At 38.6% G+C, this 25,664-nt stretch overlaps 1 protein-coding gene across 1 annotated transcript in view; it reads right to left on the minus strand.

Annotated features, from left to right (window-relative positions):
* Positions 1–25,664, minus strand: part of fig4a (FIG4 phosphoinositide 5-phosphatase a) — a 77,313-nt gene that overhangs the window by 15,642 nt on the left and 36,007 nt on the right. Inside the window, exons 15-20 of the mRNA XM_052096522.1 lie at positions 23,763–23,929; positions 12,661–12,799; positions 9,595–9,653; positions 9,269–9,416; positions 8,463–8,546; positions 6,816–7,011 (exon numbers count right to left, since the gene is read on the minus strand). Coding sequence (XP_051952482.1) covers positions 6,816–7,011; positions 8,463–8,546; positions 9,269–9,416; positions 9,595–9,653; positions 12,661–12,799; positions 23,763–23,929 — 793 coding nt within the window. The remainder of the gene's footprint in view (positions 1–6,815; positions 7,012–8,462; positions 8,547–9,268; positions 9,417–9,594; positions 9,654–12,660; positions 12,800–23,762; positions 23,930–25,664) is intronic.

Raw genomic sequence — 25,664 nt, forward strand, 5'->3', positions numbered from 1 at the left:
GATAGATGTGCAATGTGTATAAGCCTCACTCTCCTGACCTCAAGAGGTGCACTAGTGACTGATGCTAGAGGCTGTAGCCTTTAGGCTACTTGTTAGCATACAACTCCCATGCTGGAGACGTCAGGTCTAGTCCCGTACGGAGTGGATAGAATAGGAGCGTCACAATGGTGCCGTGACCCAGATGGAAGTGAGGTTTAGGCGGGGTGAGTGTAATGGGTGCCAGCTGATAAATAGCTGTGCAATGTGTATAAACCTCACTCTCCTGACAAGATGAGAAGAAAGGTCTGAGATGAGAAGAGACAAGATGAGAAGAAAGGTCTGAGATGAGAAGAGACAAGATGAGAAGAGACAAGATGAGAAGAAAGGTCTGAGATGAGAAGAGACAAGATGAGAAGAGACAAGATGAAAAGAGACAAGATGAGAAGAAAGGTCTGAGATGAGAAAAGACAAGATGAGAAGAGACGAGATGAGAAGAAAAGATCTGAGGTGAGAAGAGACAAGATAAGAGACTATTTGAGATGATATTTAAGACAAGAAGAGACGATATAAAAAGAGAAGATTAAAGCTGAAGAGAGACTAGACGGGAAGATCTGAGACCAGATGAAAAGAGAAGGGACAAGATGAGAAGATGCGAGAAAAGAAAACAAGTCGAGAGAGATTGAGAAGAAGGGATGAGACGACAAGATGAAATGAGAAGTAAAGAGAAGATGGAAGCAGAGAAGTTCTACGACAAGAAACCAGAGAGAGAAGATAGAAGAGAAGATGCGAGATGAGAAGAGCTCCAAACTCCTGTTTTTGCATTATTCATTAAAATACTCGAGTGCACTCACTCAAAATTCCACTCCTTTCATCCCTTTGGTTTTCCCTTCAATTCCTCCTTCAGTGTCTCTCAGGGTAAATAAATCCAAATGGCCTTGTCGGCATGGCAACACGGCAGAGACCTTGAGTCATGCACGTGGGTTCAGGACTAGCAGAGATACAAAAGCCTGAGTCTATGAGAGCTTGTGCTTTAATACATAAGAAATAGCATCTGATGTGAACATCCATGCAATATTAAGATATAGTGTGGATCATACACTCATGTCCTCTATTCATTTATTGCTGGTATGTGGCATTTAATGTTCATAAACAAACATAAAGATCATTAATATTTAATGGAAAACCTCCAGAAAGGCCAATGTAATCTATTGCCCTGACCAAAACAAAACATTAACAATCACTAGACTGATACCAGAATGATGATATTTATGGAGGGATATAATGGACAAAATGCAAAAAGTAAATATATCATGAAATAATTAAATACATCATGAAATGCTTCTTTCAATTAATACAAATACAACAACAAAAAAAAAAGATAAATTAAATAATTTAATGTAATGTCTTTAATTTATATGCACATTTTATTCTATTTGCATATGTTGGAGGCAATAAATTATTAATTTTTTGGGGGGAAATTGGAAATATAAATGGATTGGGATACATTTGAAATCGAAAATCCATCATTTTGAAATAAAAAAAAAATATTGCCCTAAATCTGAACCAAAAAGAGTTGCATTATTATTATTATTATATGTTTCTGTTCGAATGGTTTGTTAAAACTATGGGTAAAATGTCGCATTAAATTCAATGTGACGGTTTATGTAACACGGAACAATTTTTTTGTTTTCTAAATTTTATTTCTAAAGGTCAATTAACTAACTAAAAAAAGACTCAAAGATGGTATAAAAATGTAACATTTTAGCCAATGCAAGTTGCCATTTTTGGCATTGCAGCATCAGTTAAATTTAAAATATACTTCATTTTTTCTGCATGCCTATACGACTTGTGCACATTTTGGCGCTATAGCCTTATAAAATATACTTCTTTGACTGCGAGCGACACGCAAAGATGCAGACTGTTCAATTGTCTATAAAAACTGAGCGTATTTGGGCCTGTAACCTTTAGCCTCCTTGTTAGCGCATCCGCCTCCCATGCTGGTGATGCCAGTTCGAGTCCTGTATGGAGCGGGTAGAATAGGAGCATCACAATGGTGCCGTGACCCAGATGGAAGTGAGGTTTAGGCGGGGTGAGTGTAACGGGAGCTTGCTGATAGATAGATGTGCAATGTGTATAAGCCTCACTCTCCTGACCTCAAGAGGTGCACTAGTGACTGATGCTAGAGGCTGTAGCCTTTAGCCTATTTGTTAGCATACAACTCCCATGCTGGAGACGTCAGGTCTAGTCCCATACGGAGTGGATAGAATAGGAGCGTCACAATGGTGCCTGATCCAGATGGAAGTGAGGTTTAGCGGTGAGGTAATGGGTGCCAGCTGATAAATAGCTGACACAATGTGTATAAACCTCACTCTCCTGACCTCAAGAGGTGCACTAGCGACTGACGCTAGGGGCTGTAGCTTTTAGCCTCCTTGTTAGCGCATCCACCTCCCATGCTGGCAATGCCAGTTCGAGTCCTGTATGGAGCGGGTAGTATAGGAGCATCACAATGGTGCAGTGACCCAGATGGAAGTGAGGTTTAGGCGGGGTGAGTGTAATTGGTGCCAGCTGATAAATAGCTGTGCAATGTGTATAAACCTCACTCTCCTGACCTCAAGAGGTGCACTAGCAACTGACGCTAGGGGCTGTAGCTTTTAGCCTCCTTGTTAGCGCACCCACCTCCCATGCCAGAGATGCCAGTTTGAGTCCCGTATGGAGCGAGTAGAACAGGAGCTTCACCTTAGAATATACTTTTTCCCCCGCTTGCCATTTACATCATGCACATTCGGGCGCCCTTGCCTTTTAATGTATATTCTTTTGAACGTGAGCACATTTGAACACATTCCACACGGACTGCTAGCATGTCTTGAAATATTGGACTGCACACGCACAGGCTGTGCTTATTGTACTGATGATGCAACTGATGCAACCTTAAGTGAACATCATTCGTACACTAAAATATGAAAGTATTATGGGTATAAATGAGTGTACTATAAGGGCAATGTATTGTTCGCCACGACTTCCGTCAAAGCTCCAAATGTGCAATACAGTAGAGCGTAATCTCAGAATATTCTTTCTTTTCCTCAAAGTAGAGAATTGTGGAATAACTGGTTAAATGACAATGTTTTCTCAGGTGAAGGTAACATCAGCTAGAGTACAGTGGAGTGAGGGCTTCTCCAGGACATCAAACCCCATTACAGAATCATCACATTCACAGCGGAGAGCTTCATAAAGAACGGATAAAGTCGCATTGTTCACCGAGGGCATATGCGGCCAAGTACACATTCACACAAAACCCCATTAAACAACCTAGACTATCTTTAAAATGACAGGCATAGATACAGGCAGTAAGTTGTAGCCTGTACCCTAGACCGTGTGACCTGTCCTGACCCCACCAGACACGTCCGGTACCATCAAATTTTGAGCCTGAACCCAAAATCATTCACTCTTTATATAATTTCTTCAAGCAACCCCATTTTTTTTGTAATAGGATGTGTTTTGAGAAGTTGATTTTATCTAGACACGGTGGCAAAAAAACCCACTGAAATCAAAAGACTGTCCCGGTCTGTCCAGCACTCGTTAACATCAGAAAAAAAACAAGTGATGCAAAATGCCTCTAACTCGTCTGTTCGTGTGAGTCTTCCACACCATCTGCCGCCAGGTTATCCTCGTCTACCTGGATCAGGGCGGGGACACCGTTACGGTGATGATACCAACTTAAAATATAATATAAGTAACATTTAAAAAGAGAGGGAAATGCCAACGTGGCGCGGGTGAGAGAGAGGAAATAAAATAACATTTTTACTCACCGGCTCTCTGATACGCCATAGCTTGGACCTCGGCCACTCCTCCACCCTCTAGTGGACGACAACCGCACCTCTCAAGACTGATCGGAGGCAGTCCTCCGGGCCCCCGGTGCATTTTCAGTGGACGGAAGGGGTCTCCCCGGCACTAGCAGCGGGCAGTCGGCCAGGAGCCCCTCCCCGCTCGCGGTTTGCGGTCTCAGACCCCGCCGGGTTTCAGCGGCTGGTAGGGTCTCCTCCGCCCCTTGGCAGCAGCCCTGACTGCACCAGGCAGTCGGTTAGGAGCCCCTTCTCCCCTTGCGGTCGGCGGCCGTTCCTCCGCTCTCAGGCGGCCGGGCTCCTCCATCCCCAGGCGGATGGCCGTGGCTGCTCCATTGGGTGGATGTAGTGGTGAGGACTCTATACGGCGAATCCCTCCCTCCTTCCCGGGCATCGGCACCAGAGTAAAAAAGGAGACGGCGAGAATCGGCTTTATAATAAAAATGATAATTTGTGGTTTGTTCTCTATATAAGCTGCATGTTGCCTATACAGCTGGAGTTTCGCTTACTGCCCCCTGGAGAACTCGGGTGGTACTTCAAGGTTGAATTGTTGCGATGGAAGGATCATTCCTTATTATGGTCCACGGACATGATTAATTTCTTACATTTTTAATGTGTTAATTTTATTTAATTATTAAATAAGATTATAAATTAAATAATTATGGACTATGTTATAATATAATATATTAGATGAAAATATTTATAATAAATAATTTTCAATCCCAAAGTTATAATTGGGAAAAAAGATATTTTTTATTATTAAATTATTTAAATTATTTTATTATTACATTTATTAAATAAGAATATGAATTAAATTAACATAGCCTCTATTATATTATACTAAATTACATTCAATAATAATAATGATAATACCTTTTTTTTTTTTCATTAATTACAAACCCGATCCCAAAGTTATACTTTGGGCAAACCCGGCCAAAAACCCAAACTTTTGTGGGGTCCAATTGGGCTTGGGCCGGGTAACAGAACTCTACAACACAAAACTCAAACCGTTCGTTGTTTCTCACATGCCTTCAGAAAACTAGAAAAAAGTAAAATGGACAACTTTGATCACACTTTTATTGAGAAAACCAACTAAGATTTTCCTTCTATGTCATACAGTATGGACCGACATGAGGGTGAATAATGATGACAGAATTTTCATTTTTGCGTGAACTATCACTTTAAATGACTTGACTAAGACTTCTCTGCCAGGAAACCACCAGCTCACATAATGAAAATGGTCTCATTTAAAAATATCTCAGATGGAAAATTGCAAGAACTTCCTTCAGAAAATCTCATTCCCCGCTCTCTCCCCATCTGTCCATTCAAGCACTAACTGCAGTATGAAGACTCTCATCATCTTCATCATTGTCTAATGGATCCTGCTGCCTTCCATCGAACAGTATCACACTTCAGAACTAATGAGAGAACGTTTGAGAGAAGCTCGAAATCTGATTCAAACCTGATTTTAAGTGAGATTCCCTCCACACTTTAAACTGTTTCCTTCCCTGTGTCGGTGACTGGTGGATGTTAGGAATGGCACACTACCTACTATTTATGAAAAGATAGTGTGCAGTACGTATAGTGTGCCTAGTATGCTAATAAATGAAGTGTAATTCAGACCACACTTGATCTGTTTAAAAAAAAGTTAACAATGTACTTTTCTTTTGGAGCATGAAAAGGGAAGTCTGAAATCATAGTAAACAGTAAAATCAAGACATATCGCATCTCCAAAAAATTCTCATAACAAAACCCTGGACAAAAATATGAGAAAATGAGTATTTCCATGTTTGAAATTCTGCTCTTTCTGATGCTTCATGGCAGAATAAGTCTTTATTTCACACACACACACACACACACACACACACACACACACACACACACACACACACACACTCTCACACACACACTTCTCTCTCACACGCGCCACACACACACACACACACAGACAGACAGACAGACAGACAGCACACACACACACACACACACAGACTCTCTCTCACACGCGCGTGCACACACACACACACACACAGACAGACAGACAGACAGACACACACACACACACACACACACACACACACACAGACACACACACTCTCTCTCTCACACGCACGCGCACGCACGCACGCACACACACACACACAAACACAGACAGACACACACACAGACTCTCTCTCTCACACGTGCACACACACACACAGACTCTCTCTCTCACACACACTCACACACACAAACACATCACACTCAAACACACACACACACACACACACACACACACACACACACACACACACACACACACACACTCAGAGACTCTCTCTCTCTCACACACACAGACACACACACACTCACATCACACACAAACACACACACTCAAACACACACACACACACACACACAAACACACACACACACACACACTCAGAGACTCTCTCTCTCACACACACACACACACACACTCACACACACACACACACACACACACACACACACACACACACACACACACAAGATAATCAGATGTATAGATCATTAGATAATCCACATGAAGCACAATGTTACATATGACCACCAGGAGATGGCGCCAAATACACGACACAGACTCAATGATGACTCAAATGACACAGAATGAAACTCATTCTGTGAAATCTCATGACTAAAATCATGTGTGCATGCTATGCAAACCTTTAGTCATTGTTGTGTTTGCATGTGTAATTAGTTCTTATGTACAATTATTATCTTTTATTTGTTTGGAGATGTTTTTAGACACTATGATCAATTATATTTGTAAATTTAGAACTTTTGATCACTTTGTCGAATGAGATGAAAAAGCTGAACCGGTTTCAAACAGGTTTCCCGAACACTCCCCCAATCTGGACGAAATAACAAAGAGTCCCGCCACAAACTTCAGAAGTTACATGTCGTACGGTTCACACAAACAGTGAGTGTTGAGACTCTTCAGGAGGTCAAACTACCGATTAGCGAGTGATGTCGTACCTCATGTGTGCGAACACTGTTGGCCGGCTCAGTCAGTTTGATTGGTGTGGAGCGCTGGGAGGCGGTTCCGTCGTCTTCTCGATCATCCTCAGAGTCGTCCTCCGAGCTGCTGGAGATCTGCTCTTCAGTGGGAGGAGGAGGAGCGCTGGCGGCCGTCTTCCTCTGTAACACCGCTTCCTCTTTACTCGACTTATTACTGAAGAGAAACACCAGATAATTCAATCCTGAACATTCGAACACCCACCAAATCTTCAACAATCCTCCTTATAATATCAACATACAAAAGCAATTTTCAGTAATTATTTTGTACGATTCATCAGCACAGGATGTGCAGAGTGACTCCAGTCAGGTCTCTTTAGCAACCAAATTGGCCCGGTTGCTAGGGAGGGTAGAGTCACATGGGGTAACCTCCTCGTGGTGGTGATTAGTGGTTCTCTCAATGGGGCGTGTGGTGAGTTGTGTGTGGATCGTGGAGAGTAGCATGAGCCTCCACATGCTGTGAGTCTCCGCGGTGTCATGCACAACGAGTCACGTGATTTAAATGAATCAGTTAATTCGGACAGTTTGTGTAAATGATCCGATTCAACAATTGATTTGAACGAATGAGTTCATTCGGACAGTTTGTGTAAATGAACCGATTCAACAATTGATTTGAACGAATCAGTTCATTCGGACGGTTTGTGTAAATGAACCGATTCAACAATTGATTTGAACGAATCAGTTCATTCGGACGGTTCGTGTAAATGAACCGATTCAACAATTGATTTGAACGAATCAGTTCATTCAGACGGTTTGTGTAAATGAACCGATTCAACAATTAATTTGAACGAATCAGTTCATTCGGACAGTTTGTGTAAATGAACCGTTTCCATTATCCATTTCACTTAAACCACAGAAGTTATAGTTGTCACTATTTAACTATTCAGTTTTTTATTGTTTATTCGTTTTATTTAGTGTAAATTTGACTGATCAGGTTCAATAACGACACTGTAATGAATCGATTAACTCTTTGTTTATGTGCCAGAAAAATACTGCTCTGATTGTAGAAACAAATGATTTCATCTAATTTAATTAAATCTTTAAATTAAAAAGATATTGCCCCCTTAAGTTCAATGTAGTTAATGATGTTCTTTCGTTTAGCTTCGCATTCAGTGTGAACGGCCCCTAACTAACAACTAAGCACACTGTAGCTTTAACTACTTAATATTTAGCTTGTAGCTCGGCAAGCTAAAGTGTCAAGAGTAGCTCTCACAACACTGCGCAAACACACAAACATGAGAGGCGTTGTGTATCCAAAAATGCACATTATAAATGCATATCTAAGCACAAATCAACATGTTTTCAAGTACATAAGGATGACCTATGAGCTCAGGACACAGGTCATGACAACTGACCTTTCCTGTTTCCCCATAAGTTACCCTTGTAACTAAAGATCAATGAGATTCAATTTCACACCTGAAAAACAGCGGACAGGTGCTGCTCGCGAGGGTAAATATTCACATGCTACACAACATGTGTGTGAAACAGAGAACTGCTTTAGCAGTGCAGAGGCTCTCTGACCGTGCCAATGTTGTTTTGTAGGTTAAACTTTACACCTAAATGACAGGAAAGGGTGGGCAGCGCACGTATCGAATTATAGGGCTTTACCTGAGCACTGACTTTGCACTCTCCTCTGGTTTACGAACAGTGAAGGGACTCGGGTCGAGCCCTACCGTCTTCGGCATGAACTCCCTAATAGAAAAAGAAAGAAAAATAAGAAACGTGAATATGAATCTTTTAGGGACGCTACATTAAACAATACAAACATACAGCATTGATAGCAGCTTTCATGGCACGTCAGGATTGTTTATCAGTTCTCACATTTTTCATAAACGATCGTGTTGCACCAAGTTAAAATTGTGCTTTTTATAATTTAGCGAGAACCACTAATCACCACCACGAGGAGGATACCCCATGTGACTCTACCCTCCCTAGCAACCGGGCCAATTTGGTTGCTAAGGAGACCTGGCTGGAGTCACTCACCACACGCCCCATTGAGAGAACCACTAATCACCACCACGAGGAAGTTACCCCATGTGACTCAACCCTCCCTAGCAACTGGGCCAATTTGGTTGCTAAGGAGACCTGACTGGAGTCACTCAGCACACCCTGGATTCAAACTCACGACTCCAGGTGTGCTAGTCAGCGTCAATACTCGCTGAGATACCCAGACCCACGAAATAGGGCATGTCTGTAGACATTCGTAAGGTGAGATATAATAATGAAATAAGGCCAATCACCACAGCTAATGCCCGTTTAGCACTTTAAATACTTATTGAACACGTCTGGCTCCCGTCGAGAGCATTAATGCAGTATTACTGAAACAACATGATACTATAGTTTCAGGGACGGAACGACCTTCAGTGTGTAGAAGGTGAAAATAGATGTAAAGATTCGTCAGCCACCCAACTGACCTCATGGAGTTCGTCATGGCGATGCTAAATGTGTCATCGAACGCGGTGAGCTCGTACGGTTTGAAGAACTCCGTGTAGATGTCAATACTCTCTTCATATCGGTTCACATGCTTAACTGAAACCTTCTTCCTGTTCTGCTCACACTCGGCTGAAACACAGGAATATTTTATACACTTTATGACTTAACATAAAAAACTGAGGTCTGATGTAAACAAATAAATTAAAAATTCCAATTGTTTGTTGTTAAATTAATCCCATGACAACACATAACACACACAGTATACATAACATTCAATATTTGTGTCATTGGGGTGTCAAATAATCACCTTCATCATACGGTAACGGGAGATACAACAGCACTCCATCAGACCACCAGTGCGTGTAACTGCGAGAAATAAACACCATATGAAAACATTAAATATGTAAAAAGGCTGAACTTTTGGATTCTCTTGAAACTTTTTCTGAAGAGTGACAAACATAAATGATAATTGAGAAATATGACATCCATATGTGTGAAATATACACACACCTGCATGGGCACAATATCATTTCTATCATATATCTCTACTGTATAAAGTAATCCATTATTTTGTAGAGGGGGTCAAAATGGCCATTTTCACTTATGCATTTGGAGCAAAATCACAGATCAATAAAATAACCGTAGAAAGGTGTCAGCACCATTATATTATTTGTACACAGAGATTGGTCGATCTGTTCCTAAAATCTGCCAAATGCATAAATGTAAATGTAAAATGTAAATGTTCCTAAAATCAGTTGACTTGATCAATCCTTGTTGCATTATATCCCAATGGGGACCGTTCAAACATGGGAAAAAGCACCATTTTTGTGTCATTTTTCAAACGTTGTAGCACATATAACTCTTGAACCATTACAGATATCTAAAGATCCTTTTATATTAAGGTTCAGAACAAACTTTCCTTTTTATATTCCAATTTAAAAGTCTATATATGGTACAATCCCAGAGATATGGGGCTCTCAATGTGCCTCCATGCGTAACATTGTTCAATATTCAGTGGTTGGAGACCAAATGTGGGTCACATGAAGCTAGTTTTTCTTGTCCAACAAAACAAAAGTCTGAAGTACAAATAACATTGAAACTTGAAATGTACCCTTATTTATTCACATAAAACAATAATGTCAATGTCAATCCCATGGATGAATATTTACTGAGTAATCCATTATTTTGTAGAGGGATTCAAAATGGCAATTTCACTTATGATTTTAGAGCAAAACTACAGGTCAAATAAATAACCGTAGAAAGGTGTCAGCACCATTATTTTATTTGTACACAGAGACTGGTCGATCTGTTCCTAAAATCAGTTGACTTTATCAATCCTTGTTGCATTATATGCCAATGGTGCGAGTCCGAAAATGGGAAAAAAACAAATTTTTGTGTCGTTTTTCAAACGTTGTAGCGCCTATAACTCTAGAACCATTTAAGATATCTTAAGATCCTTTTAGATTCTGTTTCAGAACAAACTTTCCTTTTTATGTTCTAATTTATAAGTCAATATATGATACAATCCCAGAGATATGGGGCTCTCAATGTGGCTCCATGTGTAAACTGTTCAATTTTCAGTGGTTGAAAACCTAATGTGGGCCACATGTTATGAAGCTAGACAAAACAAAAGTCTGAAGTACAAATAACGTTGAAACAAGAAATGTAGCCTTATTTATACACATAAAACAAAAATGTCAATGTCAATCCCATGGATGAATATTTACTGAGTAATCCATTATTTTGTAGAGGGGGTCAAAATGGCGATTTTCACTTGTGCTTTTAGAGCAAAACTACAGATAAATAAAATAACCGTAGAAAGGTGTCAGCATCATTATATTATTTGTACACAGAGATTGGTCGATCTGTTCCTAAAATCTGTTGAATTTATCAATCCATGTTGCATTATATGCCAACAGTGTGAGTCCGAAAATGGGAAAAAACACATTTTTGTGTCGTTTTTCAAACGTTGTAGCACATATAACTCTTGAACCATTACAGATATCTAAAGATCCTTTTATATTCTGTTTCAGAACAAACTTTCCTTTTTATATTCCAATTTAAAAGTCTATATATGGTACAATCCCAGAGATATGGGGCTCTCAATGTGGCTCCATGTGTAAAATTGTTCAATTTTCAATGGTTGGAAACCAAATGTGGGTCACATGTTATGAAGCTAGACAAAACAAAAGTCTGAAGTACAAATAACATTGAAACTTGAAATGCACCCTTATTTATTCACATAAAACCATAATGTCAATGTCAATCCCATGGATGAATATTTACTGATTAATCCATTATTTTGTAGAGGGGTCAAAATGGCAATTTTCACTTGTGCATTTGGAGCAAAATCACAGATCAATAAAATAACCGTAGAAAGGTGTCAGCACCATTATATTATTTGTACACAGAGATTGGTCGATCTGTTCCTAAAATCTGTTGACTTTATCAATCCTTGTTGCATTATATCCCAATGGGGACCGTTAAAAAATGGGAAAAAAACACATTTTTGTGTCGTTTTTCAAAAGTTGTAGCACATATAACTCTAGAACCATTAAATATATCTTAAGATCCTTTTAGATTCTGTTTCAGAACAAACTTTCCTTTTTATATTCCAATTTAAAAGTCTATATATGGTGAAATCCCAGAGATATGGGGCTCTCAATGTGGCTCCGTGCGTAACATTGTTCAATATTCAGTGGTTGGAGACCAAATGTGGGTCACATGAAGCTAGTTTTTCTTGTCCAACAAAACAAAAGTCTGAAGTACAAATAACATTGAAACTTGAAATGTACCCTTATTTATTCACATAAAACAATAATGTCAAAATCTCTAGTCCAAAAACACACTATTATGAGGAATAATGACATCTGTAGTGCTACTCTTCAACCATATGGGCGAGTTTTTCCTCCCATTGAAATTTCTGCCACTCTGATTTTTGCTTTGGATTTTGGGTGAAACAGGACCAGGACATGTTCCTGACAGCTTTTGTGAGATTCCCCCACATATATTATCATTCAGTCCTCTGTGATAGTGTGAACCGAATGGAAACACATGCAAATGTGAAAGTCTAGTCTGTCCCAGACAACAGGAACAACCAACGTCTCCCAGAACAGGGCGGATTCTTCTCATTTCTCTTTGTGTGTGATAATAGTCAAAAATCAGTTTGACCATCTGGACAATAAGCAACAACTAGCTGTCATTACGCAAGCTACATCACAAAATGCACTAAACAGCCATGCGTCGCCCGACTGGAGGAAATCAAACTGGGTCACAAACCAGAAACAGACAATCAAATCAATAAGAGGTGTGCTATTACTTTTCTAAGCGTCTGAACTTGTGATTTTCACAATGTGGAGTGACACAAATTCACCTGTGCCTTTCCTGTGGCAGGATCATGGTATTACTGTGGTGAAGGTAGAAGTCGGTGGGCAGCTCCCAGAGATGAGGCTTTGATTCACACGGCTGATAAACCTGCAGGAAGAGGTTTATAGCATCCTGTCTGTCTGCATCTGAGAGAGAGACAGGAGAGATTGCATCATTATTCACGTTTAATCAAATTATGATCGCTTTCAAAACTTTGTCAATCTGTCATTGGTCGGTCAAACTGTTAGTCCCTCCCCAAATTCACACCATTGGTTGAGACAGTGTTGCGGTGTCGGGCTGGTCAGAATGCACAAACAAACAGCAATGTTTTGAAATAGTAACTTTTTTATATGTACTTTTTGGAGGAATCAACGTATAAATGGCTTATTAATATAGTAGTCTGCATGTTAAACTGCGTTATGAGAAAGTATTTTAATCTAAAAAAACATTTACATTTGTAGATTGTTATTTTCATAAGATGTGCGCACATTCTTTAATTGTATTTTAATTTTATTTTTTTGCTACGTCTGAAATAAAATTTGCAGATTGTGAAAGATGTATTTAGTTGCATATTTATGTTGCTTTAAACGCTATGGCTTATTTTTTTATTCTCTATTTGAATTATTCTAATAAAATAAATGAAAATGGATGATAAAGTTGTTGACTTATTTTTTATACTACTCTAATTTTATTTAATTTTATTTGTAAATATTCTTAGTTTAATCCATTGGCCATTTTTATTTTTTAACTTTATTTTATTTGTAAATATTCTTAGTTTAATCCATTTGCAAATTATTTTTAAACTTTAATTTAATTTCATTTGTAAATATTCTTAGTTTAATCCATTTGCCATTTTTATTTTTTTACTTTAACTTTATTTTATTTGTAAATATTCTTAGTTTAATCCATTTGCAAATTATTTTTAAACTTTAATTTAATTTTATTTGTAAATATTCTTAGTTTAATCCATTTGCAAATTATTTTTAAACTTTAATTTAATTTTATTTGTAAATATTCTTAGTTTAATCCATTTGCCATTTTTATTTTTTAACTTTAAACTAAGAATATTTAAAAATAAAATAAAATTAAAGTAAAAAAATAAAAATGCCAAATGGATTAAACTAAGAATATTTACAAATAAAATAAAATTAAAGTTTAAAACTAATTTGCAAATTATTATTTTTATATATATATTTTTTATTATTTTTCCATTATTTGCAAATGGACGAAATAAATTCGTTCTTTTCTGACTCTAGTGGGCATTATAAAGAAACTCTCTCAACTCTTGAACTCTCTGTTGACATTTACAGTGCAACCAATACAACTGGACCTGCAGCATCTGCTGGATCTGTTTCAGTTTCCAACCTGTTGGAACCTGAAGATTGTTACATTTCTGTTTCCTTTTACACTACTGTAATTTGATTTTATTCATAAATATTACTAGTTTATTCCATTTGTTCTATTGTTCATTTATATTCATTGTTCTGTACTATTTTAAGATGCACACAGCTGGCCTGCGAATGCAACTGGACTGATACAAGGCTTTTGTCATACCAATAAATAAACTAAACTTAAATAAAAATGAAGAGAAAGCTGAATTTAACTGATAAATGCAATCTGTGAAAAGACCAAGTGAGTCCAACGTGTGACATTTTACACACTGCGGATGCACATATTTTTGAGCTGTGATCACCTTGTTTTTAAAGCACACCAGGGCACTCAGAGCATCAAAAGAATACAATTTGCCATAATTGTGTCTGTGAAGTACGACAGGCATATTACATGTCTCGGGCTGCTGTCTTGGGATTTATTTGAGTTTCTCATCATCCCCCATGAGTCTATCTCTCGCGCTCACGGCTCCATTTACTGCGGTGCCTGATCGTAATTAAGAGTTAAATGACAAGCACTAAGCACAATTAGTCTCATTCCTCGTTATCCCTCAAGGCCATTTCAGAATATTTATAGTTAAATAAAGCTGAGATGAGATTCAGCAGCTGACATTAAAGCACAGACAACTTGTGTATTATTTCAGTTGTTTAAATCAACGTTTTTACTGTTTTTTTAGGGTTTTGTGTTTGTTGACAGACATCGACATGGCACTGAAGTTGTAAAATTGGATATAACGTTACACAGAAAGGGTTAGTAAGTGATTTTAATCAGTAAAATCATGTTAACACACATGTTCTTTACATCTTGTGTTTATACTTTTGAAACATTTACATTCTGGTGCATTTTTGGGCTGCCGCCCGCAATTTTTCACACTCAAATTTAAAAGCACCCCATTTACACAAACTGTGGAATAATTGCAAATAATTGGTCTCATTTGTCAGACAACCCCCCAAATAAATAAAAAGCCTCCAATTATTCATAAATAATATTGTATGTGTTAATAATCTTATGATAAACAGAATTATATTTGTTTTCTATTTTCTTTACGTTTTTTGTTGTCCTAAATTTGTAAGCATGTAACTTTGGTCCTGTTCGCCCAGTCTCCCTCCAAATAGTCTTATTTTATTCCACGAGATGGCAGGAAGTACTAGAAATGTTTTTTTCCTCCACAAAACGCTGATCTGAACTGTAGGGGGCGCTCTAACACATTTTACCCCTCACAGATGTGAACTGTACGGGGCGCTCTAACACATTTTACCCCTCACAGATGTGAACTGTAGGGGGCGCTCTAACACATTTTACCCCTCACAGATGTGAACTGTAGGGGGCGCTCTAACACATTTTACCCCTCACAGATGTGCTCGTCCATAGACATTCAGTCTAATGTTCAGTTCAAGCAACACCCTCATTGTTTCATTGAATATCTCGGCCTCTGAGTGGACTACAAGCTCAATCTAGCTGTCATTAGAAAGCTGATATATCACATGTTATCATTAATAGTCAATAACATATATTATGATTATTTGTTTTGCATGCTTTTCCTGCGAGACTGCATATTTTGTTTTGGACCAAATTTTTTTTTTGTGATGCAGATGTTCAAGGCCTTATTTGGTTATTTTAAGTAACATAAATGCAGAAGTGATGTGTATCTATGTTATCTATGAAACATTCAGATTCTAAGCTTTCAAATGATACCTCATATGCCTGACTTCTGTATACGTGGACTTGAGCATTTTGAGCAAAAGCGTAAACTTTTGGACCCCTTTTGGACAACTTTTCGACTCGCCGGCGGTTTAAGAGGTTAATGTCCATTCACTTCCATTGTAAGTGTCTCACTGTAACCAACATTTTTATTTGTATCTAAAAAGGGAGGAGTCTAAATACATTTTTGTGGTAATCAACATTATGCCTCAGATGCGTTCAATTGAGCTAAATGCTAATAGTGAAAACGATAAATTTGAAAACGGCGTTTTCGTTTCAAAACGCTCTCCGTCCACACTAACGTTTTCAAGTGTTTTCCAAAAGTTGCTCGTCCACACTGAAACGTATGAAAATGCTTAAATCGTGTCACTGCGCATGCGGAAAATCCCCGCTGCACGTACGGTCTGAAACGCAATTGTCCTTGTGTTCCGTCGACGGACACAAATTCCGAGTAAACTTCCCTTCGCCTTTGAAGGAACTAGGGCTGGGCGATAAAACGATATCAATATTTATCGCGATAAAAAAACTCCACGATATCGACGATAAGCTTTTGATTAATTTTCGATATTTAACCTGTGTTCTACATCTAGACATGCCTGTTGCTAAAAATGCTATCATTTTTTGGCTTTCTTATCGTATGTTTCCACTGGCACGTGCTGAGCGAATGTGAGGGAGCGCTTTCAATTCCTTCCTATGAAAGCCGAGCGTCAAGCTCGCGAGGTGGATTGTAAGATTGACAGCAGCGCGGGGGCAAGCGGTTCACTAGCATTGGGAGCGGCTTTGTGCGGATTTCTTCCGCGTCAGTGGAAAAGACTGTATGAAGTTGCTATTGCCCCCGCTACGCAGGTCACCGCGATCCGGATCCCAGATTGATTCCATCTTGACCGCAAGACATCACGACGACGGTGACGCCCTCTCATCGTCTCTAGTGAGCAGTGCGATAAAACAACAGCGCCGGTTACAGCGTTCTGTGCTGTATTCTTGAATATTTGTCTCTAGCACTGAAACACGCTTCACTGATGCCCGGGCCGCCCCGCTTCCGCGATGCCCGGGCCGGATCCACTTCCTCTTTTCCCCACATGTGAGTAAACACGAGGCGCATGTTTCCAGAGCGCCTTTACACCATAACGTTTCTTTCTAAATGTAGTTTTATTAATCAGCATGTAACAAGCCTTTAATAATAAACAGATTTCTGTTCTAGTTTTGTGAAATTATTCAGATGTCATCATCTCCATGACAAGGATGAAACACAAAACAATGACGAGTTTGTAATTTAGTCTTTCTCACTTTAATGAAAATAGAAAAATGGTCCATTCAGACTTTTACATGTTCAAAAGTTTGTCTCTCGGGACAGCTCTGAACCCCCAAACAGCATCAGTCCTCAGTCACAAGGGTGTCTGTGCCCCCATACTTGGATATTTGTATGTAAAGAAATATGAGAATAATTTTAATGGATTCAATATCATGATAAATATCGATATCGAATGATATGAAAGAGGAAAGTGACATTTATTTTTTATGAACGCTATCAAAGTGAGTATCAGGCACAACAGCGCCGCTATAACACGGGCCGCCATCTTGATTATTTTGGTTGGATAGATCACATGACTAAAAATGCGTCATCGTTTTCCAAAGCATCCGTTACAAGGCCCTCAAAAGTGAAGCCAAAACGTCTCGATCGCCCCCCGGTGGCTGGTCCTAGTATAGGTCATAAGCCCCGCCTCCCCATGTTATTCAACGGGACGTGAGACCAACTAAACAATTAAATTACACTTCACATATCTTTTTTCCAAAGATAGTTTCTGTCATTTACTGTCGTTTCTATCACGTTGATGTCATTTCAAGTGTTTGTTTTCAAAATAAGTTTGATGCTATAAAAACGGTGCTGTGACATCATGATTGACAGCTGTGATTGACAGATTCTCTGAGCGAAGTAGTCACTGAAGCACCGACTGATTTTTTTCGGGATCTTCAGAGGACTGAGGAGATTGGAGCTCTAAATGTAATATCTAAATTTCTATAATTAATTATTTCACACCGTCATAAGTGAAAAATCAAAAGGGGCGTGTGCTTGCGATTGATTCAGCGAGAGTGAGGGCGGGGCCTTGATTTCGCGGCTTTACTTCCTGCTCACTACTGCGCAGGTCTGGTCCCGAAATCGCAACTGCGCAGACTCAAGTCAAGTAATTATAGAAATTTAGCGCCATATCAGGACACTGGCGGCTTCAGATCTCACCAATGGAAAAGAGCGAAAGGGCGTCGTCCATCTTTTTTCGCAGTCTATGATCCGTTATCACAGTCCGCGCGCGCTACAGCGCGAAAACGGCGTTTTCAAATGTATCCACTTTGGAGTGCGTTTTCAAAAAGCTAAATTTTCGCGGACAAAAACGCTGTCTCAGTGCGGACGGATGCCCAAAACGGAGAGAAAAAGACGTGCTTTCAAACGAAAACATATTAGTGTGCACTAGGCCTAGCTTGTTTTGAACCCGGAATATTCCTTTAAATAGGTCTAGAAACGTAACTTTAAACAAAGATCAGCTTTAAAGAATTGTTCACCCAAAAATGTACATTCTGTCATTATTTACTCACCCAAATGCTGCTATTTCTTGTGACAAATCCAAATACAGGTTTTAACATCATGGGAGTAAGTAAATAATGTGACAATTGTAATTTGTTTATGCAACTATTCCCTGAATAACCTGTTGGTGAGAAGAGACATTTTTCTGGACGGATGATGCCGCAGTGTTCTCGACTCACGAAGACAAGAATAAGTGACGGTGATGCGCTCAAACGGTCTCATTAACACGAGCGTATCGACTCATGACATGCGGAGAAGCAGGTGAACGTGCCCAGGTTACAATGACAGAAGACAATCTTCATCTTTATCACCAGTGGGATTACTGTCTATTCTATTCTAGTTATTAACTTTTCCTCTCGTTTCGTGTCTGCTATGCGATTAGCATGTCCTTCTGGAGCGCCAATTCAAACCCTCATCTGAGCAAATGTAAAAGCTTTTTGATTACATTTCACACGTCCATCAAAAAGACTGGCAAAAAGTCTCAGACATATCATTCCTCTCCGTTTCCTGCTGCATTACCACTATTAGCCTGTTGCAGCAAACATTAGCTGCACAGTTAGCATAGAATAGCAAGATATAGGAAGCAATATTACTGCATATACTATCAGAGTTTCAGCAAGTTTTATGAAGCTAAATTTGAGACCTTTATAAGACCAACTAAAGGACATTTAATTAGTGTGTCATCGTATCACTCTCTCAATGTAAATGCCTTGGGAGCTCAAGAACAGTCATATATACCATATACAGTAGAAACACTTTAAAGTTTACAAATGTGGAAATAACTTTTGTTTTTGCAATCTTAATCCCTAATGTCCTAGATTAGCCAATAATATATACACTGTGCCACTCAGATGACTTGAGTCACGAATGGCAAAAACACATGCCAAGGCTGGCGTCTATCTTTTGAACTATAGGTGCCGCTGTCTCCAAACTGCTCAGGTATGTTCAGGACATGATGTCAATGATGCATACCAAACTTCTTATAAATCTGAACATGCATTCAAAAGATATTTAACCAAGTTAAAAATCAACGTGCCAGAGAGGATGTATGGCTGATATTGGAATCATTGAAATCCTCATGGCACGAGGAATCCATAGAGACCAAACTCATGACTTTAGGATATTTAGGACAGATAGCTTGACCCATAGGTGGCGCTGTCACCAAACTTTCCACATACCCTCAGAACATGGTCCTGATGAAGCATACCAAGTTTCGTTTCAATACGACAAACCATTGGCAAGATTCAGCCTCACTTCCTGTTTTATGTCCACCTCGTTAAATTTGCGTTTGCGTAACTTTTCAACAAAATCGAAAATCGAAATGTGGTATTTTTCATACTCTGTGGATCAGTCTGGAGATTATTTATAATTATTATATTATTAAATTATATATTATTATTTTAAAATGTGTTAGAGCCAGTGGTGGCTGCTGGTCTTTCAAAGAGGGGAAGCTCATTTTCGGCCTACATTATAAACTTATTTACCCTATTTTTTGCACTAAATCAATCTTAGGTGTTGATCTGCCCTGCTGTTTAATTTTTCCTCGTAAGGAAGACTTTCAAATGGCTTCGCCAAAATCAGGTCGACAATATTAGCACCGTCTGCCATCGTGCGCAGTTTCACCCGTACGACGCTAGCCTAGCCTACTGTATGAATGAATGAACGAACGAACGAACGAACGAACGAATGAACGCTCTAAAACAAAATATATTAAACTTGGTAAAACTGAAACAAGGAATGTGGTGTATAATTGTGTGAAATGTATTATGCAAATTGACTAGCAATTTCGCCAAACAAATATAAAGAAATAGGTTGCAGCAGTTTGTCTTTCGACTACACTTGAGAAATCCGCGATGGGACTGAGCTGAAATAGCTTCAGTGACTTCTTATAGTACAGATTCGCTGTCAATCAAAAGGAGATGCAGTCTTTCGACAGATCCTCCAATCATCACGCTGAAGCCCGGAGTCCGGGCCAGCCCACTCCTCATTCACCCCCAGAGACGCTGAGCGTCCGTGGGCGGGACATAATCGCAGCATTTATCCAATGACCGTCTATTTTCGAGCACTGAAAAAACTGTTCAGAGCAGCCCCGTTGAAGTCAATGGACGCTCGGCTTCAACAGGGAAATGCACTGACGCTACGGGAATGTATGAGAAGTAAATCGAGTCAGCCGACCTGCTATATGTAATGTAGCTGATTCTGAACGAACTCGTCTTCGAGATGAACGTGTTCTAACGCATTTTTAGTCAATAAATTGTTTACACAATAGTACATATTTGACCATTATTTTTTTGACATTATAGGGGAAGCTGAGCTTCCCTTGCAGTCTTAAAGAAATCCCCACTGCTGTGGATCAGTCTGGAGATTATTTTGAGCCGCTGTTTAGGCAAATCGGCCAAAGTTTGCAGGGATAGTAGCAAATAAACGATAAACGCCATAATCCAAGATGGCGGCCACTGTAATGGGCGGAGTTTAAATGTAAGCGGTCCATGAGTATCATCAGGAGGAGAGTAATTACATGCAAGAAGAATGTAGAGGACAAATGGTTCAAAAGATGTGCACAAAAGAAAAGTAATGTTTTTGAACTGATGGTGGCGCTATAGAGTTTGTCCTACAGACCGCAAATTTGGTTTGGGGTTACTCGTGCTCAGAAATGACTCTACACTTTAAAACGACCTTAAATGCAACGATTAAGGCCTTAATTTGCGAATGGGCATTTTAAAACTTTTTTTTTTTTAGACCTGCAGAAACTTTTTGGCGTGTCAGCCAAATATTACTCCTGACATTCTGCCTAACATCTCCTTTAGTGTTCCACAGAAGACAGAAAGTCATACAGGTTTGAAGCAACATGAGGGTGAGTAAATAATGACAGAACTATCCCTTTAATGCTGCCACCCGAATGAAGATCCTTGTTTTTGTGCTCTGACTGTATAAAATAAATAATATGATGTACTGTTATTGTTAGTAGCTTGCAGCGAATTTGAGATGACTCGTGTCATAGTGGCAATTTGAAAACAAACATCTGTACACAGATAAACAGCCCCCTGATTCTCCAATCCAACATCATCATCTGTTTACGCAAAACATGCACTTTAGCTAGCAGTCAATTGTTCACGTGGGGACGTTATAACGACAGCACTTGATTGTAATGCGGCGCCTTTTCCAATAAGTCTGATTAGATTTCACTCATATCCTAAAACCATAACATTGATTTTATGAGCATGCGCAACAATTTACAATTAGCAGTGACTGCTCAGATCAAAGTCTATGTTTAACACGATTCTAGAAGCACATGCGTCATCAAATCCTTTATTTAATTGGTATTTTTGTCTTGTTTTCCAGTAAATATATAATTAGAAAAGGATGCATTTAATAGAAGCAAAATGATGTATGATAATAAGACTTGTTTTCAGAGAACATACCATGAATACAGCAGCAGTTATCGGAGCACAAAAGAGATGTTTGTATTTAATGACTTACAAATATCATATTTAACTTTGGGATTCTTTTGGAAATCTTTCAAACTGTGGTATAGGAGCAACAAAATGAACTGAACAGTCACATTCCTGAGAGTGAGAGCTTTCATTTGATATATGATTTGCCCCATTTAGATGCTATGCGAAGGACTTTTATTTTGATATAAATATTTCTACCCCATTACCTCTAGGGGGCGCTAATTTTCAAAGCGAATGCTTTGAGGCCTTATTTTATTATTAACATTAATTAATGCATTTGGTAACTTTTACAACGTTTGTAGTCTTGGTTAATGTAAATTTATAAAACACGCAATCGTTAACGTTTAGTTGTTATTGGTTGTTATTAATATTAAACAAGATTAAGAAATGCTTTAAAAGTATTGTTCATTATTAGTGTGTTGTATTCAACTATATATGTTTAGCTAAAATAATAAATAATAAATAATAAATAAATAATTTCTTGTTTTATGCATAAATCGTAAATTTTATAAAAATCTAAGAAATCATAAAAAATATTTTTTTAAGTTTAAGCTTTCAACAAAAAAACGTGAAAAAAAAAAAAAGATTTGCCAATAAGACACTATAAGAACGATTCGCTTAAAAGGTATATTCTTGGTTCAATACAAACCTGCCGGCGTGTCCAAAAACGCGGAAAACGTTTACGTTTAAAACGTTAATGTCACCGTATACATAATTCAGGCATATGAGGTATCATTTGAAAGCTTAGAACTTCTGAATTCTGCACTTATGTTACTTAAAATAATAAAATAAGGCCTTAAAACATTCGCGTTGAAAATTAGCGCCCCCTACAGGTAATAGGATAGAAATATTTATATCAAAATAAAAGTCCTTCGCATAGCATCTAAATGGGGCAAGTCATATATCAAATGAAAGCTCTCACTCTCAGGAATGTGACTGTGCAGTTTATTTTGTTGCAGTAATACCACAGTTCAAAAGATTTTCAATTAAATATGATATTTGTAAGTCATTAAATACAAAAATATCTTTTGTGCTCCGATAACTGCTGCTGTAAGCCCCAAATAGCCAAATACTTTATATCTGATTGTACCCTAGGAAGTTTGGGAATGAAATCATTTTTTTGTGGTAATCAACATTATGACACAAATACTGTCGATTGAGCTCAACCAGGAATATTCCTTTAATAAAAAATAATCAAATGCACCTTTTTTTAAGGATTAAATATTTTTACTGGAAAACAAGACAAAACTACTGCTTAAGATATTGACTTTATGCAGCATAACAAAATATGTTTTACATGACAGATACGGCTGTGCACAGGGCAGATGTGAGGTCGTTAAAACTGGGCACATAAATGTAATAATTATAATTCACACAAAGCGACCCATCAGCACAAAAGCAGACATGAATAATGTATAAGAGGCAGAATGAGCTTGTGAATGTGGGTGGACATTACAAAGACATCTCTCTCTCTCTCTCTCTAATTTATAAAGTGTGAAACATTAATGTAATATTACGTAATACGCACATTTCTGTACAGGCTTGTGTGGACAAATGATGGATAATTATTACTAGATATCCAAAGCATGTACAAAGATGGTTCATGATAACAGACGTAATACCAAATTATTGTAATCTAATTAAATCAGCATAAGAAAGTCAATGTAACACATACTACCATGTAACATAAATATTAGAAAATATTAAACAAAATATGCATTTTTTTTTTTATGGGCTATTTCTGATAAATAGAGTTTGAGCAGAAAATGTAACATGTAAATAATGTCACAATGCAACAAATATGAAAGGTCCTACAGATAAGTGTCGTTTTCATTATGCAATTGCATTGAATTATAGGCGAAATATGAGTATGAAAACACCCAACAGGAAGTAACGTGGTATTACCATAATTTTTAGGACGTTATTGTTATGCAAATGTCATGATGTGAGAGTAATTTCTTGAAGTACAAAGGTGTGGTTGTTTACCTGAGAAGGCGTTGCTATAGTAACGTGAAAGCGTCTGCATGATGTCTTTGGAGTGTTGTGTCCAGGGCGCGATCTTACGGTACGTCTTCACTCTGTGCACCAGTTGAGATCCTCCGTACTGTAAAGACAGCGTGTCGCCGTGATCTTCATACAACTCTTCAAATAATCTACACAAACACACAAATATGGTCAGTCGCAAAAAGGCAGTATCACAAAGGCTGCATTCACACCGGCCAAATATGCGACTGTATTTTGTTGTTTACAGGACATTTAAAAGGAACACCTGAATGTGTGTTACAAACCCCGGCGGGTACATCATTAAATATGTATAATTACTGTAATTATATTAGAATTTGAATAAGATGTTATTTTTAATTTTATTTTTTTAAAACACAGTTTATTTAATAATTAAAGCTGTAAACTGATTAAAAAATGTTAACTGAATTAATACCAATTAATTAATCCAATTAATTGCATATATAAATATTTGCTGAGAAAGCCCCTCAAATTGCAATAATTCAATTTATAAAGATTAAGCAATTATAAATAGTTATATTTATATAATTATAAATAATATATATATATATATATTTATTATAAAAAATAATAATACAGATAATTAAAATGCATTAAATTATTGTGGTACACAAGAGTAATGCATTAAACGTTCTATTTGTTAACATTATTTATACCAAGGGTCTGTTGAATGCTTGATTCTGATTGGTTCACGGAGGTTCTTTGGCTATGAAGTAGATCCAGGTCTAGACCGCATTACGGTTCCAAATCACTTCGCCAAATTATTTCAGTTATTTCAAAGAGCCCTACAAGATACCACAACAAAATAACTAATTAAAACAAAGTCATTGGTTAAAGTAAATATGTTAAGAACGTCCAAACAATGTTTAAAATATCCTACATATATTTAAATTTCGGTTCAAAAGAGTCCTTGCGCACTTACACACACGCACACACACACACACACACACACACACACACACACACACACACACACACACACAAACACACACGCACACACAAACACACGCACACACACGCACACACATACAAACACACACGCACACACACACACACAAACACACGCACAGGCACACACACGCACGCACAAACACGCACACACATACAAACACACACGCACACACATACAAACACACACACACGCGCACACACACACACACACACACATACAAACACACGCACACACACACACACGCACACACACGCACGCACAAACACGCACACACACAAACACACACACAAGCACACACACGCGCGCACACACGCGCGCGCACACACGCGCGCGCACACACACACTCACACACAAACAGGCACGCACACACACACGCACGCACACACAAACACGCACAAGCACACACACACGCACACACACGCACACACACGAACACGCACGCAAACACGCACGCAAACACACACACAAACACACAAACACACACAAACACACACACTCGCACACAAACACAAACACACACACATGCACACACAAACACACACAAGCACGCGCACACGAACACGCACGCAAACACGCACGCGCGCGCGCGCACGCACAAACACACACACAAACACGCACGCACACACACACACTCACACACAAACACACACACACACACACAAACACACACATGCGCACACGCACACAAACACAAACACACACACATGCACACACATACGCACACAAACACACACACAAGCACGCGCACACACACGCGCGCACACACGCGCACACACACACACGCACGCACGAACACACAAACATGCACACACACACACACCCGCACGAGACTCGAGCCGCACTCCGCGACTTGATCAATACAATAATTTCTATTATCCGAAATAACTTTTAATGTTTCGGTATATTTTGCCCTA

Source organism: Xyrauchen texanus, chromosome 28 (genome assembly GCF_025860055.1).
Source record: "Xyrauchen texanus isolate HMW12.3.18 chromosome 28, RBS_HiC_50CHRs, whole genome shotgun sequence".
NCBI classification, from domain to species: Eukaryota; Metazoa; Chordata; class Actinopteri; order Cypriniformes; family Catostomidae; genus Xyrauchen; species Xyrauchen texanus.